The 17,016-nt window shown below is 44.0% G+C and overlaps 1 protein-coding gene across 1 annotated transcript in view; it reads right to left on the reverse strand.

Moving 5' to 3' along the window:
• LOC119181889 (uncharacterized) overlaps nt 1–10,565 on the reverse strand; it is a 40,614-nt gene extending 30,049 nt beyond the window's left edge. The window contains exons 1-5 of the mRNA XM_037433130.2: nt 10,329–10,565; nt 9,517–9,657; nt 8,694–8,795; nt 3,469–3,650; nt 1,735–1,892 (exon numbers count right to left, since the gene is read on the reverse strand). Coding sequence (XP_037289027.2) covers nt 1,735–1,892; nt 3,469–3,650; nt 8,694–8,795; nt 9,517–9,657; nt 10,329–10,430 — 685 coding nt within the window. The 5' untranslated portion in view covers nt 10,431–10,565. The remainder of the gene's footprint in view (nt 1–1,734; nt 1,893–3,468; nt 3,651–8,693; nt 8,796–9,516; nt 9,658–10,328) is intronic.
• Nucleotides 10,566–17,016: the final 6,451 nt, after the last annotated feature.

The following is a 17,016-nucleotide window of genomic DNA, read 5'->3' on the forward strand; positions in this document are numbered from 1 at the left end:
ATACAGAGCCCTGAGGCACCCCTGACTTGACCAGTGATCGTGAGGAAGAAAATTCATTGGCAGTTACAAATTGGTACCTGTCGGTTAAGAAATTCCTTATCCAATTCACAACCTGACTATGTATATTAAAATAGCGAAGTTTTTGTAATAAACGGTTATGAGCTACCTTATCGAACGCCTTGGCGAAGTCGATAAATATGGCATCTATTTGCGATGAGTCATTAACAGCTTCGTAAATGTCAGAGACCAGCTCGAATAACTGCGTCTCGCAGGAGCGACCCTGTTGAAAGCCGTGCTGGTTGCTGAAAAGATGGTTGTGCTTTGTTAGGTACTTCATGATTGCCGAAGATATGATATGCTCTAATAATTTACATGGTATACTGGTCAGCGAGATTGGTCTGTAGTTGGTGACAGATGACGGGTCTCCGGATTTAAAAATTGGCACTATTTTAGAAACTTTCCATCCGTCAGGAACGCATCCTGACTGAATCGATTGCTGGAAAAGGCATGCAAAAATGGGAGAAATAACAGGTTTAGTTAACTTTAGCAGTTTAGGACAAATACCATCTGGACCAGGAGCAGAGCTGCTAGAAAGACGATCAATAGCAGCTTCGATTCCCTTTTCAGTGATCACGATGTCCTCCATGATGGAGGTAACGGAGCCGAGGTGAATATTGTCGGTAATAGGAAGCTCACGAGAAAAAACAGAACAAAAGAAGGAATTGAACGCAGTAGCGACTTCAGAGGGCGGGAGGAACTCGTTGCCTTGCATTATCGATATGAAACATGAAGACGACGGCTTGGGGTTTATTACTTTCCAGAATTTTTTTGTGTTGACAGTTAACATGTTGGAGATGTCATGGTTGAAAAATTTGTCTTTTGCTGCCTCAATTTCGGTTTTGCATAACTGCGACTGTTCGCGATAAGCCTTCCAGGCATCGTCAGATTGCAAGGTTTTAGCTCTTGAATAAAAGCGCTTCTTCTTGTTAATGCATCGCTTCACGTGGGAGGTAAACCAAGCGCTCCCTGTAGACACAGATATGTGTATTTTTGGAATGTATTTTTCTTTGAGTTCGATTAGCTTGTGACAGACGATCATCCAGTTCTCATTGCTGTCGCGATGCTGCATGCCGTTGAAAAATTCTACGCAAAAGGACGAGAGTTCGCTATAGATCATTTCAACATCTGCACGTGCGTAATCATAAATTGTTTTCTTTTCATTCACGCTTTCTTTACGCGTTAACTTGAATTCACAATGGATGACATTATGGTCACTGATGCAGTCTAACACATTAACAGACATGTTTGACGGTTCGGTGGTAAGCACAAGATCCAAGATAGCATCCCCCCGTGTTGGCATAGAAACTATTTGGCTTAAACCGTAAGACGAAATCACGTCAAGAAAGTCCTTACATTCAGCTATCCTTGCGCCGCTATCGGCTGTGCCCGTCCGCCAGTTTATTCCAGGATAGTTAAAGTCGCCCGCGAGAATCACAGGAGAGCCAGGAAATCTGTCATATACGAGGCTCAATGATTCGTTTAGGCAATTAACGAAGGTTTCTTTTGAGTCAGGCGGACGGTAACAAACCCCAACGGCACAAGTTACACATGAAAGCTGGACCAATACCCACAAAATTTCAATTGAAGTAAATCGAAAAACTTTAGATGGCTCAGTGATCCTCAGCAAGTGCAAATCCTTTTATGTGAGCCGCTTCGCATGCGTGCGTATTATACCTGTGTAAGCAAGTCTCTCCATAACAGGCCAGGAATTGCGTATGGCGGTGACGCACTGCTCAGACACGCTTCTGTAGGCGTTGGTGACCGCTTCACTGTACGTCGAGCACGGAACGAGACCTGGTGGCATGTTGAATGGACCACCGGATGACAGCGCTCTAGAAAAAAGAAAAGGTGGACAATCATATTTAAAAGGGGGCTAATAAAGCAGCGTGGGCAAAATAGCTTTACTGTTTATTTTCAGGGGCGAAGCTCCTTAAAGCGGCGCCCGTTCGTCCCTCGTCGTAGTACGTAACATGTCTTACGCTTTGACCTGCAAGGTGGTGCTGGTGGGAGATTTCTCATGTGCGTTGTTGAACAATAAAAAATTCGCAGCGTGCGCGTTAACTAAAGTCGAATTCTCCTGTCTCTCATTCCCCGTTAGCAGCCATTGGCATGTATATTGAGCACTATCTGACAAGAAAGGGTTGCTACGGTATACTCGCTGGGCGTAACCTCCTTGGTTTTAGAAAAGTTTAGTGAGCGTTGGGCCGCAGTGCCATGAACACAGTGAACTATTATATACCATGAAGTGGAGGTGGTTAAAGGTGGGAAGTAGACAAGAAGCGCAAGCCATAAGAAAGTGTACGTAAGCCCCCTCTCGTTTAGTCCTTGGAATGTCCGCTGGATGGCGGTGCTTCTATATGCGGAATATATGTTGAAAAGGTGCGAGATGGCGGTACTTGGAGTGTTGATTAGATGGATGAACGGACACAGAAACAGATGCATGTACGGACGCACGGATGGCTGCATGGACGGCTGGACGCATGAATGGCGCAGGGGCAGATGCATGGACGAACGCATGCGGTGGTCTAGTGGCTAAGGTACTCGGCTGCTGACCCGCAGGTCGCGGGTTTGAATCCCGGCTGCGGCGGCTGCATTTCCGATGGAGGCGGAAATGTTGTAGGCCCATGTGCTCAGATTTGGGTGCACGTTAAAGAACCCCAGGTGGTCAAAATTTCCGGAGCCCTCCACTACGGCGTCTCTCATAATCATATGGTGGTTTTGGGACGTTAAACCCCACATATCAATCAATCATGAATGAATGGGTGAACGCATGGACGGACTTACGGATGGACGTGCGGACGCACGAAAAGACGCACGCACGGACGGGCAGATGGACGCACGGACGGTCACACAGACAGACGCATGGACGGACGGAAGCAAGAACGAATGGACGGACGGATGCTTCGCCCAACTCTCCATCATTCACCTCGTGGATATGCTGCCATTTTTTTTTTTTCAATGAACGTTGCTTTCTCTTTTAATACAGTAAGTTTTCTTCAACTACAAGCGGTTATCCTGTCTACACGCTACGTGCCTGTCCTTGATTTCTTTTTTTAGGATGTCAACTTTAATACTGACACGCTCTGACCTCACCCAGTCTCTTGATGTTACACCAATCATTTTTCGGGATCAAAGTGATATGTGTACCTTTCACGTGGGGTGTAATCTCCGCCTGAGATGGAGACAGAAAATCAGATCAGCTGATGAGATTAAGCATTTTGCAGGTATGACATGGCAGCAGAAAGCAGAGGATGGGGAGGTTTCGCGAAACATAGGAGGAGGTCTGTGCCAGGCAGTGGGCATAGTCAGCTTTACGGTGATGAAGATGATATAAACATACATGAAAAGAATATGTACATACGATAAAACACTTCAGTCATGCTTATTAAGGAATAAGTACGAGCTCACCCGTCAACAAGGTGCGGGAACTTGAGCCTCATCCAGGCAGCCAGCAAACCTCCATAGGATCCACCGATTGCGATGACTGCGCTCTTCTCGGCTCCGGGCAGAGTGTACTTCAAGTGAATGATGAGGTCAGCGTAGTCGGCCAAGGCCTGGTCACTCGTCAGGTACCCGAGCCTCTCGGGACTCTGTGGTTCATGGGTCCGGCGACGTAGACAAAATCTATCTATCTATCTATCTATCTATCTATCTATCTATCTATCTATCTATCTATCTATCTATCTATCTATCTATCTATCTATCTATCTATCTATCTATCTTTCTATCTATCTATCTATCTATCTATCTATCTATCTATCTATCTATCTATCTATCTATCTAACGCGTTCCGTGCTCGATTATTTAAATTTTCCCCGCTCATCATCTCCCGGATTTAAAAGGAATAGCGATAGAGCCTACGGCGTTACTATTATTTCGTTGCTGCTGCTGCCTTGATGAAGATGTATGGAATAAAGTTATGCTACATAAACCTTATTTAAGCAATATGCAAAAATCGCAATATCTCAAACGGTGTATCACAGCGCAGAAAGGAGCTTAATTGTTCACTGCACTGTTGAGCACGCGATCAATATTCTGCTATAGTATTCAATTCAGCTCCAAGTTTGAAAATCGGGCAATTACGCTTTATCAGACCCTCTGTTTTGTATGAGTGGGTGATCGCAGAAATCGAAACATCAAATAGAGAGAGAGAGAAGGAATATATGAAAGGCAGGGAGGTTAGCTAGACTGCGTGCATGAATAAAAGAGAGACAAAGACAGCAAAAATGGGGATGTACAACATGCCGGCAGGACGGCCAAGTTCATATCTAGAAAGTAGAGACAACTAAATCATGAAAGCTTCATCGACAAGTGAGGAGCTGTCAGAGTAACAATGCAGCAAGCGATAATCGTCAATGTGAGCAGTATTTAGCACGCGCAGTGTCTGTGCACCGCCCTGTAAGGGACTTAACTTGTTGAAATACACTTTTTATAACAAAAAGGTATTTTTGTCGGGGTCCGCCAAGACTTCAGTGACGTATTTCCGTCACATTGTGTACTTCCGTCATGTATTTACGTCGCGTATTTTCGTCACATTGACGTACTTCTGCCACATTGGGTTGGTGAAATGCATGCCGAGAATCGGGATGCCAGAAAAATGTTGCCCCACCAAGAACCGAACCCACGGCCTCTCAGCCCACAACGATAAGCGCCCGCACACTACCGACTGAGCTACCGAAGCAGGTGCACGACACATCACAAAGGCACCTTATATATATCTCACATGGTGCTCTCTTTTGGAGGGGCTGGGTAGTGGTGCCGCTGTCTGTGAGCGGTGAGGGAAGTAATTCGGAATGGTATTTACTAGTGCCGTTGCCGAACTATTCGACGACGACACAATTAAAGCACAGCCTCCGAGATTCAAAATTTCAGTGGTTGCAGGTAAAGCAACTCGACACAAGTGAAAAACGCTGGCAGTGCTAGCTAGCATCGTGTTGCCCCGCTGCGGTGGTTTAGTGAATAAGATACTCCGCCTATGACCCGCAGGTCGCGGGGTCGAATCCCGGCTGCGGCAGCTGCATTTTTGGTGGAGGCGAAAATGCTGTATGCCCGTGTTCTCAGATTTCGGTGCACGTTAAAGAACTCCAGGTGGTGGAAATTTCCGGAGCCCTTCATTACGGAGTCTCTCATAATCATATGGTGATTTTGGGACATTGAACCGCACATATTAATCATCAGTGCTAAGCATCGTGGAGTCGCTCTATACACTGTTAAGTTCTTCACCATTCACTTCGTGTTCGCGTGTGATGGCTCGCTCTCTGAAAAGTGCAGCTTTCTGATGCACTAAATCAGTAAGTATGATTTATTTTACGCAAATCAGTAACTATTCAGAATTTTCGAAAGCCTGGCGTACATTGATCTAAAAGCTTTCACTTTAAAAGTATGATCTCAAACAGCGTTGGCTATAAATGTCACATTGTCCGAGAACTTCACTTGCTTTGAATAGCTATTGATCCAGGCGCATCTGTCTACCACAATCAGGATACTGCTTTTGAACAATCGTATCAGAGACAAACGTGGAGTTCCGGTAAGAAACAGCGTCTTAGTAAACGGGTGTGCTGCGAAGATAGTGACAACAAAAGGTCGAGAGCGTATCATGAGCTTTGTTTCGATTATCAGGAGTCTTTTATGCAGTGGATGGCTAGAAATATGTTTAAATAAGTCCAGCTGCCCTCATAATATCTGCAGAGCTCCCTACCACCCCCTTTTTACTTCCACGAGCAAGCACTTGAGCACATCTTTGTGGTTTCCCGTTGCGGTAGATATGGTGTAGTGTACGGCATACTCAAATGAATTCTGCGGCTGTCATGCGTTGCACTAGGTTCCACTGTTTCACGGATGGCTGAAATTTCCGGTGTTTCTTTTTCAGACAATACCTGATAGTGTATGTTAGTAATATCTGTGATTTTACGTCCAGAGACTGCGATGCACATGGAGGCTAGTAAGGCACCGGTCTTTTTTATAATGTCCACAGCAGTGCCACATAGGTACAGAGTAGCTCGTACGTATAGCACAGACAAAAACAGCACGGAAGCAATGTATGAACGGAAACAAGTGATATCGTTCTTGAAAGTGTGAAGGTAACTTATCCAGTTGTAGTCTGACAAAATTTCATTTGGCCAGAATAAAACATGGGTGAAAATTCCGACAGACACTGAACATGGTGACAATATATTTTTTGACCTCGTGGCTTCCACATGGAAACTTTGTTGAGAAGAAAATCCCATTTAATCTTAATTTATTGTTGACAATTAAACCCACCCTCGTCATTTAGTATGCGAGCTGATGCAGAATCTAATAGTCTGCATTTGCTATGTGCTGTGATTCTTTTATGAAGGTAATGCATCGGTGCTCAGATAGGAGAGTCTTCGGCCCAGATCTTAAAATGGGGGTTTTGGTCTTCCGTGTGTGGCGATGAACTGAGGTGTAGCAAAGCTGTTGCCAACTACAGATACACACGGCACATACCAGACAAACGACCCACGCTGCGGGACCTTCGAGTGAACATATACGTATGCGCGATGTACATACTGTCAGATGCTGTGTCGAGCAGATTTAGAACATCTCATTTGGAGATTCGCCGCTTTCTCAAAAACGCACACGGCGCAGTCAACATCTGCTGCACTGTAGCTTAATAACGTTTGCTGTCGGGTTAGTTGGCGAATAGCTGAACTTGAATTTATGGCGCAAATGTTTAGACAGGAGCGAAGAAGATACTTAAGACACGGAAAAGCGCACCCTCAAATTTCATTCTTCCGCGTGCTTAGCTTCAGAATCCTCATGCGTCCAAATGAGATCAAAACCTATATCATCCAAAACACTATACCGATTTTGATAAATAATAACAGAAGGAACGCTGGAACAAATGTCGCCAGCTTTCTGCATGCACATAGTCTCGGCCAATTCCCGTGCGACCGTGTCTTTGCTCCTGCAAAACCACTGCTGGGCAACACATGCCTCTTGAAAATAGTTCACTTGCGTGCTGGTCGAGTATTGGTGAATAGTAATGCGCTACAAACTTCTGCCAATAACTGCTGTCATTGATGTGTGGGCTGTCTCGAATTTAATCGCCGTGACCAACTATGATGACTGCGCCGGCTGGGCTGTTCGGCAGAACGGATCTGTCAGTGTAGATGTGTATGGAGTCTTTGTACTTTTCATACAGGAGAAATGAGGTGAGCTTCTCAAGTTCTGGGAAAGACAAATTGGTTTTTTTTTTCTTCACGCCAGTTTGGATAATGACGATACTTGGCTGAGCGAGGCACCATGGAAGAGCTGGATGTCTAGCGACAGGAGTGATAGAAGTTGATATCGACTCACTGTGAATGGTCACTGCTTCGCAGTAAGATGTGTGTGGCCGATCCACGAGTAGAGAGGCTAGGTGATAGAGGGGAGTTCGGGATGGCTGAGGTTCTTCTCATTGACAAAGACCGGGATAATCGAGCCAGCTGGGCTGATTGCCGTGCTTCGATGATTTCGTACGTCGTATTGTACACGCCAAATTGACACATGCGTTCCATGCCAGCAGTCATTGGACTACCAAGCATCATCTTGGAGCTTTTCCAAAATTGAAGAAGTGTATAGGCGCTACGTAGTTGATTTTGCTCATGAGAAAGGCATTGGAATGCCAGAGTAAATTGTCTTTGTTGGGCCTCCTCTTCTATTAGGCACCTTAGTAATACGAACCGGCTTTCCCGGTCGGATTAACCCACCTGCCTTTCCTCCTATACCATTTCTCCTCTCTTTCTAGTAATGAGTATGAAGACCATTTTTGGCAATCCGATCTAACGTAAGCCCATTGAATTCATAGAATTCGATAATTATGTACAACATGTGCATGGATTTGACTCTAGGAATAAAGGTTTTCATCACGAGTGGTTAGTCTGATATCGACATCTGCGAATAGTTTCCATCATCTGGGCTTGGGACCTCGTTGATCGTCCTATAATGGAGTAACTCGGAATTCCTGGGGTAACATAGAGAAGCCTCTCATTTCTTTGTTAAATTACAGCGATGAAACAACCACTCCTCACGCTATGCCTTTATAGGGCTAAGTCTGAAAGCCTCCTTTGTTAGGTTTCCGATTTCAAGTGTAGCTTTCCGCCCCTTGAGAAAGAAGCTTACGTAACCGTGGAAGGCTGCGCAGGAATTGACATCAGATATGGCATTCAGAATGTGTGCGTGACACACGTAGTCAAAAGCTTTTTCCATATCTAAACCCAGAATAGCGCAGACGTCTCTGGTTGTATTGTTGATTACTTGGCAGTTGAGGAGCTTTATTGCATCCTGCGTCAACAAAGCCGGACGGAAGCCAACGATATTGTACGGAAATAAATTCCTCTTCTCTACGAGATACGAAATGTGTTTCTGAGTGGCGTGCTCTGCAACCTTCCCGAGCAGGGCATGAGAGAGATGGGTCGAAGTTTTGCAAGTTCTGAGGTTTTTCCCGAATTTGAAATGAGTACCACAAGTGCCTCCTGTCTTTTTTGTTACCATCGATAACATAATTGGTATATAAAGTACAACAGGAAAGCATGAGAAAGAGATTCGAATGAAAATCAGTTAGTTCCAATCTCACTATGCAGGGTCAGTACCATTAGTAAAAAAATGGCAAATTCAAACAGGCTTATTACCTCGAAAGACTTGTTGCCGAACGGCAGGGACTTGCCGAAGAATCTGTGCTCCACAAAGACAACGAGGGCCCCGAATTCGGGGGCCCACTCCCACAAGGCACCCTGCATGTGTAATTTGGTATGCTTGAAACACGAGTGACACAAGCAAAAATTCCACCTCAAGGCTGGCAAAAAAGTTTCAAAACACTGTTGTGCCTGCCCTAGTGCACTTCTTGTAATATTCTAGAACATCGCAAATGTTTTAGATTTGAATAATTTTTGCCATTGTTGTCGATCAGCCGTTTTTGCTTAATGTTTTTTGTGGCCACTTCGTACTTGAGCAGATTTTGTTGTCCAAACGTAACTGTTGGAGTTAGGACGCGACACTTAAGATAATTCACAAGTGTGTTGTGATCAACTCCGACATCACAGTCAACTTGTGTCTGATGTGTGGAAATCGCATTTGTACGAATGCTTTGTATGAATGCTTTGTAGAGATTCGTGTTGAGTGGGTACTTGTTTCAACAACTGAGACTGCGTTGAAGTTCTGTTGTCATGGAGGGCTCCGTAATTTCCGGAGTACTTCACCACGGTGTCTCTCGTAATCATCATTAATTATAAATATTAACCCCATCACTTATAAATATTATTATGCGTGGGAGTTGTGCTATAGCTTAATGTTTGTTCTCTGCTTTTCAATATCACCGACTGTGCGAGAAAATGGGAGTAGCCGGCGTCAATTCTTGGCACCAAATACCCTTTCCTTACATTCAGTTAATTGAGAAAAAGCAATGACACTCGGCAAACACATCGCATTCCGCAACTGCCAATACACAAGACTTACCGTGGCCTCAGCGAACCCTTCGATATTGTCCTCGTTACCGGTGTAGATGAAAATGGGTCCACCGTCGCGATCCCAGTACTCATCGTTTATTAGATAGCGTAACTCGAAGGTCTTGTTACTGTGGAAAGCGAAGTGGTCCACCTGGTAAAATTAATCATGGTCTTGATCAATTATTCCGCAAATAACAGTTGCATATGGCTTATAAAGCTGTAGGTTATTGAACCTATGCATGCGTGTACATAATAATTATTTCATTGTACCATCAAGCGCCTATGGCAATAAGTGGGGGGGGGGGGGGGGTCGAGGGTAAAAAATAACATACATCATGTGCCACAATCAAATGCAATATTTGACAGAATAGCTCTACAATTCATAACAAGATAATCTAGTGACTACTGTAAGTTATCATACTGGTGGTAGTGGTAATATTTGATGAATATATAAGGGAACGAACCGAGAAGAATAAAGATTACGTGCTACTTTAAACGCATTGACGACGTTACAGACGTTGAGATACGAAGTGCGTACAATAAGGTGAAAAAACTGAAATCCTTTTTTAATCCATGTTATATATATGTTCGTCGTACAAAAAGCAAACAAAAGTTGGTGAATGAGGCACAATAAAATGAGCTCAGAATTCTACTATGGTTGGATGTCAGGACACATTGGTTATGCCAGACCGTTTGCTGGACTTCCTGCGGGGCAGATGTTAGCTTTGCGCATACTACCCCAAATGCATACGTTGATGAAAAAATCCATTTCAAGCATTGGTTTAAATTTTAAAAAAATATTCATGAAAATAAACTTCTCACCTTCGTTCGGAACCATTGCTCCTTGTAAGAAATGTCTTTTGCACCGACGGTGAACGTCCAAGGAAAAATGATAAGTATTAACAATGGTAAAATGGTACCCATGGCTTTTGAAGGAATTGGCGTACGTGAAAAAAGTCGATGCCTCTTCGACAGCCACGTCGACCAAACTACCACTGGGATGCCAATAGAATACGGATCCCTTTTCCGCCGTATCAGCTGTTACGTCATAATGCGTACAACGGTTGCTCATACTTCTTTTTTTGGGGGGGAGGGGGGGGGGAGGGGGGGTCAACTTAACTGAAAGTTCAAGCACACTGTTGCGAGACAGATCTAAGGTTGCCCGACCCGTTTACTTGCCAGGTGCGTCATGCGTCGGCGGCTTTATCTCATCTCGTGGAAGCCTTTCAGATAAGCCCCTTGACAACTTCTGTTGCCGGTTTCTTTTCACCTCTCTTTTCTTTGATGCCGCGATGTTGACTCTGGCATCCACGCGTTTGTTGCTCAATATGATATCTCTCTACGAAAGCGCAATAAAAGAGCATTATGTTTGAGGTTTGCTTTACGTCAAATCGTGACGCGTGACTTTGGATGAAATGACGAGTGACTCTGAAGAAAGATCACGGTTCCATATCAAAAACGGCTTATTTAGTGACAGACCCATGGTAGAGAGGGAGCGTGATGCACTTACAGTCTGATAAAGGGGTGGTGCCACCAAAGTTGTGGCATGCGTGTTCTTTGCTGTAAGAGTTTACTGGAGGTCCAGGAAGCATGATACGCACACCAAGATTCGTGTATTTTCGCTAAATGTTTTAATATTGCTCTACTTATGTGGACCATTTTCGGTTTTGATTTCACGCTGCCGAATCGGGCAGTGACGTCGATGCCTAGGTGGCTTGGTCACGTGAGCACACAAGGCTGTGACGCATATCGTGTTGAGTTTCGTCTGCTCTCATACACCCGTACCGCACCAAGCGCTGACAGTCGTCATGGCCAGCCGCAGGAGCATCGAGGCAGTGGCATGGCAAAAGGCGGCGACAAAGAAACGGAGCGTTTATATTTGCCACGTATGTACAGATCGTGGACGAGAAAGCTGCTCGATGCGTCGGCCTTTTATAGGCGCCGAGACGCTGATGGAAGATGAGACAGCCCCGCTGTTGGACGCGCACAGCGTCTCTAAACAACGCGTCGAGCGTCTTTTCGAGAGCACGAATCTCTCGCTAATATTGGCACGCCCAACATATTTCATTACTAGTAATTGACACTTGTAATTACTGGTAATTGACAATCAACTAGTCGACCTAAGAATTACACAAAACAGCATTAGTAGGAAGAATTCACCTTCCACTTGGCCAATCTCCTCCAATGGGTGCGTGACATGCACGTTGGTCCAAAAGGAGGAGGAGGCCGAGGCCTGCAACGTGTCCGCAACCAGAGGTTCATCGTTATAGCGGCAAAGCGGACTACTATTGTCTGTCGACTTGCTACATTCTCGTGTCCAACGCATGCAAACGTAGCAGGAACCTTGGATTCACCTGGATCTTGGCACTGACAATGTTCAGTGGGTTTGAACTTGTAAACCGATTCATCCCGTAACATTCCCAAAAGCTTAATACAGTGGCATAACTGTCAGCTCCGAGCCCCGAATGGTGGCTAGCGTTAAAGCGTAAGGTGTTAAATGAAGGCTGACAAGAAACAATAAACTAGTTAGCACTAGTTCAGCATTTTATAGCCATGCTGTCTTTTCATTCGTTTATTTGTAATCAAAGAAAACTTGAGTACATCTGAGGGGAAGGGAGGAAAAAGTTTAGCCGTGTAAAGCTCAAGAAACGGTGAAGCTGGTTAGTCTTGCGGGCTATTGTGGCCTTCTGGACTGATGCTAGGTCCTTTCTTGATGTAGACAGAGTAGAACCAAACCACGGTCGGTCGCGGACCACACGAGAACGTTCAAACACCAAAGAGAACTAACGTGCAAGGCTGGCTGTGGCCCACCCAGTAGAAGCGTGAGCATTTTGTCGCTGGTACTCGGCTCACACTACGCCGGGAAGCTCGGTGCACCGTTTTTTCGTGGACACCCGACATTTTCCCTCGAGCTTTAATAGCTTCGCTCTTGATGAGAGCTAAGCTTCACTTTTGAATATTGCGCCTGGCGCTCTACGAATCGGACAGTGGTGCTAGTCGCTCTCTCATACACTTTTTGCTGTATTAACAGGGCTGCTGTTTCAGCTCGACAAACCGCCTACTCTAGAGCAAGACAAAAACAGAACGGAAACCAACATTATGTCTGAAATAAAGTACCGTCCATTTCGTGGCCAATCCCCCGCGATGTGCTGCTCCACGTCGCTAAGAAACAACCAACCAGCCAACCAACCGAGATACAAAGACAGAGAAACAAAGACAGACAACAATTACAGAGACAAAAAAAGATATAAAAGGGGATAAGTAGAGAGGCGGAAATCGAGGAAAAACGAGACGGAAAATGTGAGAAAGAGAAAAAACATAAATGAAAGAGAGACGTAAAAACTGAAAGAAAGAGAGGAAGAAAGAAGCAATAAGATCTAATAAATGATTATACAAATAATCTAACAAATTACTTCAAAACTATCTGTTACTTACCATATTGAAATTATGAACAAACTATTTTATATAGCAACTCGTTTAATGGCCGATGCCTCATGGTGGGTTGCACCAGGAAAAAGATGCAATCAATGATTCAATCAATCAATCAATCAATCAATATCAAAGAAGCAAGCAAGGCCGCTAAGCTCCACTGTTGGTACTATAGGCTTGTGCCACATTTGTAAGCTGTGCAGTTCTTTGCCTGTAATTTTGTTATACAACGTTATCCGCAGGCCCTTTTTTTTTCATGCTCCTATTACTATACAGTTAAAGACCATAAACAATGTCCTATACACGTTCTATGGCTTCAGTTGTTAGAAGCTGCCTCTAAATTAGGCAGCTTATAACTAAGAGACAAGCCCTTGAGCGTTCTCCCCTTGCTTGTTTACTGATAACGTTTTGACACTCAACGATATAGTTGGTGATCATATTATATGCGAGTGCATGGAAAATACTCCTCGCGACTTAATTCACTATAATCCCTTCAGGCGCAGCATTCACATATGTGGACGCCACTTGATTTTTTTTTCAATTGGACAAGTGAGAAAGGGCAAGATACATTGCGAATATGATATATTTAACCTTCTACATACTTATCATCATCATCATCATCACCACCACCAGCCTGACTACGTCCACTGGAGGACAAAGGCCTCTCCCATGTTCCGCCAGTCAACTCGGTCCTGTGCTTGCTGCTGCTAATTTATACCCGCAAACTTCTTAATCTCATCTGCCCACCTAACCTTCTGTCTTCTAATCCGCTTGCCTTCTCTAGGAATCCAGTTAGTTACCCTTAATGACCAGCAGATATCCTGTCTACGTACTACATGCCCGACACATGTCCATTTCCTCTTCTTGATTTCAACTATGACATCCTTAATCTCGGTTTGTTCCATAATCCACTCTACTCTCTTCTTGTCTCTTAAGGTTACACCTTCCATTTTCCTTTCCATTGCTCGTTGCATCGTCCTCAATTTAAGCTGAACCCTCTTTGTAAGTCTCCAGGTTTCTGCTCCGTAGCTAAGTACCGGCAAGATGCAGCTGTTATATACCTTCTTCTTGATGGATAGTGGCAATCTACCTGTCATGATTTGAGAATGCTTAAATGTGCTCCACCCCATTTTTATTCTAGTTACTTTAATCTTGTCGTTCGGCTCCACGGTTATTACCTGTCCTAAGTAGACATAGTCTTTTACAACTTGTGCATTATTACCTATATCGAAGCGCTGCTCTCTTCCGAGGTTGTTGTACATTACTTTCGTTTTCTGCAGATTAATCTTAAGACCTACCTTTCTGCTCTCCTTGTCTAACTCCGTAATCATGAGTTGCAATTAGTCCCTTCAGTTACTCAGCAATGCAATATTATCGGCGAAGTGCAGGTTACTAAGGTACTCTTCATTGACTTTTATACCTAACTGTTCCCATTCTAGGCTTCTGAAAACCTCCTGTAAACACGCGGTTAATAGCATTGGGGATATTGTATCCCCCTGCCTTACACCCTTCTTGATTGTTATTCTGTTGCTTTTTTATGAAGCAGTAGATTTCTTCCAGGATGTTTATATATGCTTCGTCGACGCCCTGATTCCGCAGTGTCTGCATGACTGCTGATATTTTTACTGAATCAAACGACTTCTCGTAATCTATGAAGGCTATGTATAGTGGTTGGCTATATTATGAGCATTTCTCTATTACCTGATTGATAGTATGAATGTGGTCGATTGTTGAGTAGCCTGTTCGAAATCCTGCTTGTTTTTTGGGTTTGATTGAATTCTATTGTTGTCTTAATTTTGTTAGCAATTACCTTTGTAAATAGCTTGTATACTACAAAGAGCAAGCTGATCGGCCTGTAATTCTTCAAGTCCTTGTCAACTCTTTTCTTATGTATTAAGATAATGTTAGCATTTTTCCAAGACTCTGGTACTCTTCCCGTCAGAAGACACCTCGTAAACAGGGTGGCTAGTTTTTTCTAACACAATCTTTCCTCCATCTTTCAGCAGATCTGATGTTACCTGATCCTCACCAGCAGCTTTGCCTCTTTGCATTTCCTCCAAGGCTTTCCTGACTACTTTCGTCATTACTAGTGGGGTGTCATCTGGGTTACTGGTAGTTCTTATATTAAGGTCGTGGTTGTCCCTGCTACTGTACATATCTCTGTTAAACTCCTCCGCTATTTTAACTATTCTATCCATATTGGTAGTTATTTTGCCTTCCTTGTCCCTTAGTGCATACATACGATTTTTGCATGTCCCAAGTTCCTTCTTCACTGCTTTGACGTTTCCTCCGTTCTTCAGAGCGTGTTCAATTCTCTCCATGTTATATCTTTTTACACCGAACACCTTACGCTTACTACTCAACTTCAAAAGCTCTACCAACTCTATTTTGGCCGTTCTACTTGAGGCTTTCATGCTTTGACGCACATTTTAATGAGATTCTTTGTTTCCTGGGACAGCTTACCAGTGTATTGTAGCTTATCATTACTTATCACTTATCATTACTTATTATTATCAGTGTATGTAGCTTACCAGTGTCTAACTACCGTATCTCCGACTTCCACTGCACACTCCGTAATGATACTCGTCAGATTATCATACATTGCGTCAACGCTAAGGCTGGTTTTCTCGATAAGAGCCGAGTACCTGTTCTGAAGCGAGACTCTGAATTCTTGTATTTTCCCTCTCAGTGCTAGCTCATTGATTGGCTTCTTGCGTATCAGTTTACATAATCGTATCTACATAATCAATTCGTCCTTATTTAACCCCAATGTACTGCGTGAATCTGCAGCTGAATATTTTAGTGAAAGCACTGCCATTTTTGACTGGTCGCTCGACGTGCCGCGTTCCAGGATCAACTTTATCAGTGTTATTTTTTTCTCGCTCAAAATTAACACATCAAGAAACTGCACGTGCATTTCGGGCCTGAGATTTTCCATTTTATGTGTAAAATCTAACATGACTGATTGCGGAATAATGAGACATTTGAATATACGCAAATTAGAAATAATTAGCAAAGATCACCAAAAACAACCTGTTTCTCCATTTTATCTCTTGAAATGTTATATCATTTACCTCAGAGGATTGGTGTAAAAAATTAAGACATTTACGAACAGTTTATTATAACTTGCGCCCGAAAGGGTGTGTGGTTACCTTATACGTTCTGCGTTCAGGCCACAACGACATCATTTGTACACTGGAAATGGCACCTGTGCCTAGTATCACGGGGTCGTGACGCTGACGGTGGCAGAGATAGCGTGCTCAAAATGGGACTTCATTTGGCCGAGCTTGTGACCGGAAAAATAGTAACTCAAATTGCAGTAAGAATTCTGCCCTGGATACTGATATCGGCGAGCAGTGTGTTGGCCGTTAAAAAGACTGGTTATCATTGGAACGTGCCGTTTTATATACATAACGCATCGAATTCTCCAGCCTTTGGAATAAGCTCGAGCGTTCACATTTTGCGCACGGTCTTAACAAAGCACTCTACTACAATGGGGAAGCGTCTCGAACATCAAGGCGCGTCTCGCAACGAGCATTGCTCACAGTTTTTCTCGGCGTAAGTAGAATAGAGAAAAAACGAAATAAGGAATGCGCATGGCGATATGGCTTCTAATTATTTCTCCGTCTCCTCAGTAATTGCCGTCTTCGTCTGGGATAGGGCAAGCAGAATCAACTATGGGCTCCATAACTACTGCATTACTTTACTCTCTTCCCTCTCTGCTCTCTTTCATCTCCCCCATCTCTCTCCTATGCGCAGGGTAGCAAACCGACTGCCTATTGGCTGGTTAACCTCCCTGCCTTTCTTTTCCCTCTATTTTCCTTCCTTCCTTCCTTCCTTCCTTCCTTCCTTCCTTCCTTCCTTCCTTTCTTCCTTCCTTCCTTCCTTCCTTCCTTCCTTCCTTCCTTCCTTCCTACTTCGTTTTCAGAAGCCTAGAGAGAGAGAAACAACATTTATTTATGCATCCAGCGTGCGGGAAGTCACCGTCCACGCACGGCGCGGGTATTCCTTATCTGAAGACTATGGCTAATGGAGTCGTATAGTTCCAGGGCCTAGATCTTGAGGACGTTGTGCTCCGGCT

This window comes from Rhipicephalus microplus, chromosome 10 (genome assembly GCF_043290135.1).
Source record: "Rhipicephalus microplus isolate Deutch F79 chromosome 10, USDA_Rmic, whole genome shotgun sequence".
Classification (NCBI taxonomy): domain Eukaryota; kingdom Metazoa; phylum Arthropoda; class Arachnida; order Ixodida; family Ixodidae; genus Rhipicephalus; species Rhipicephalus microplus.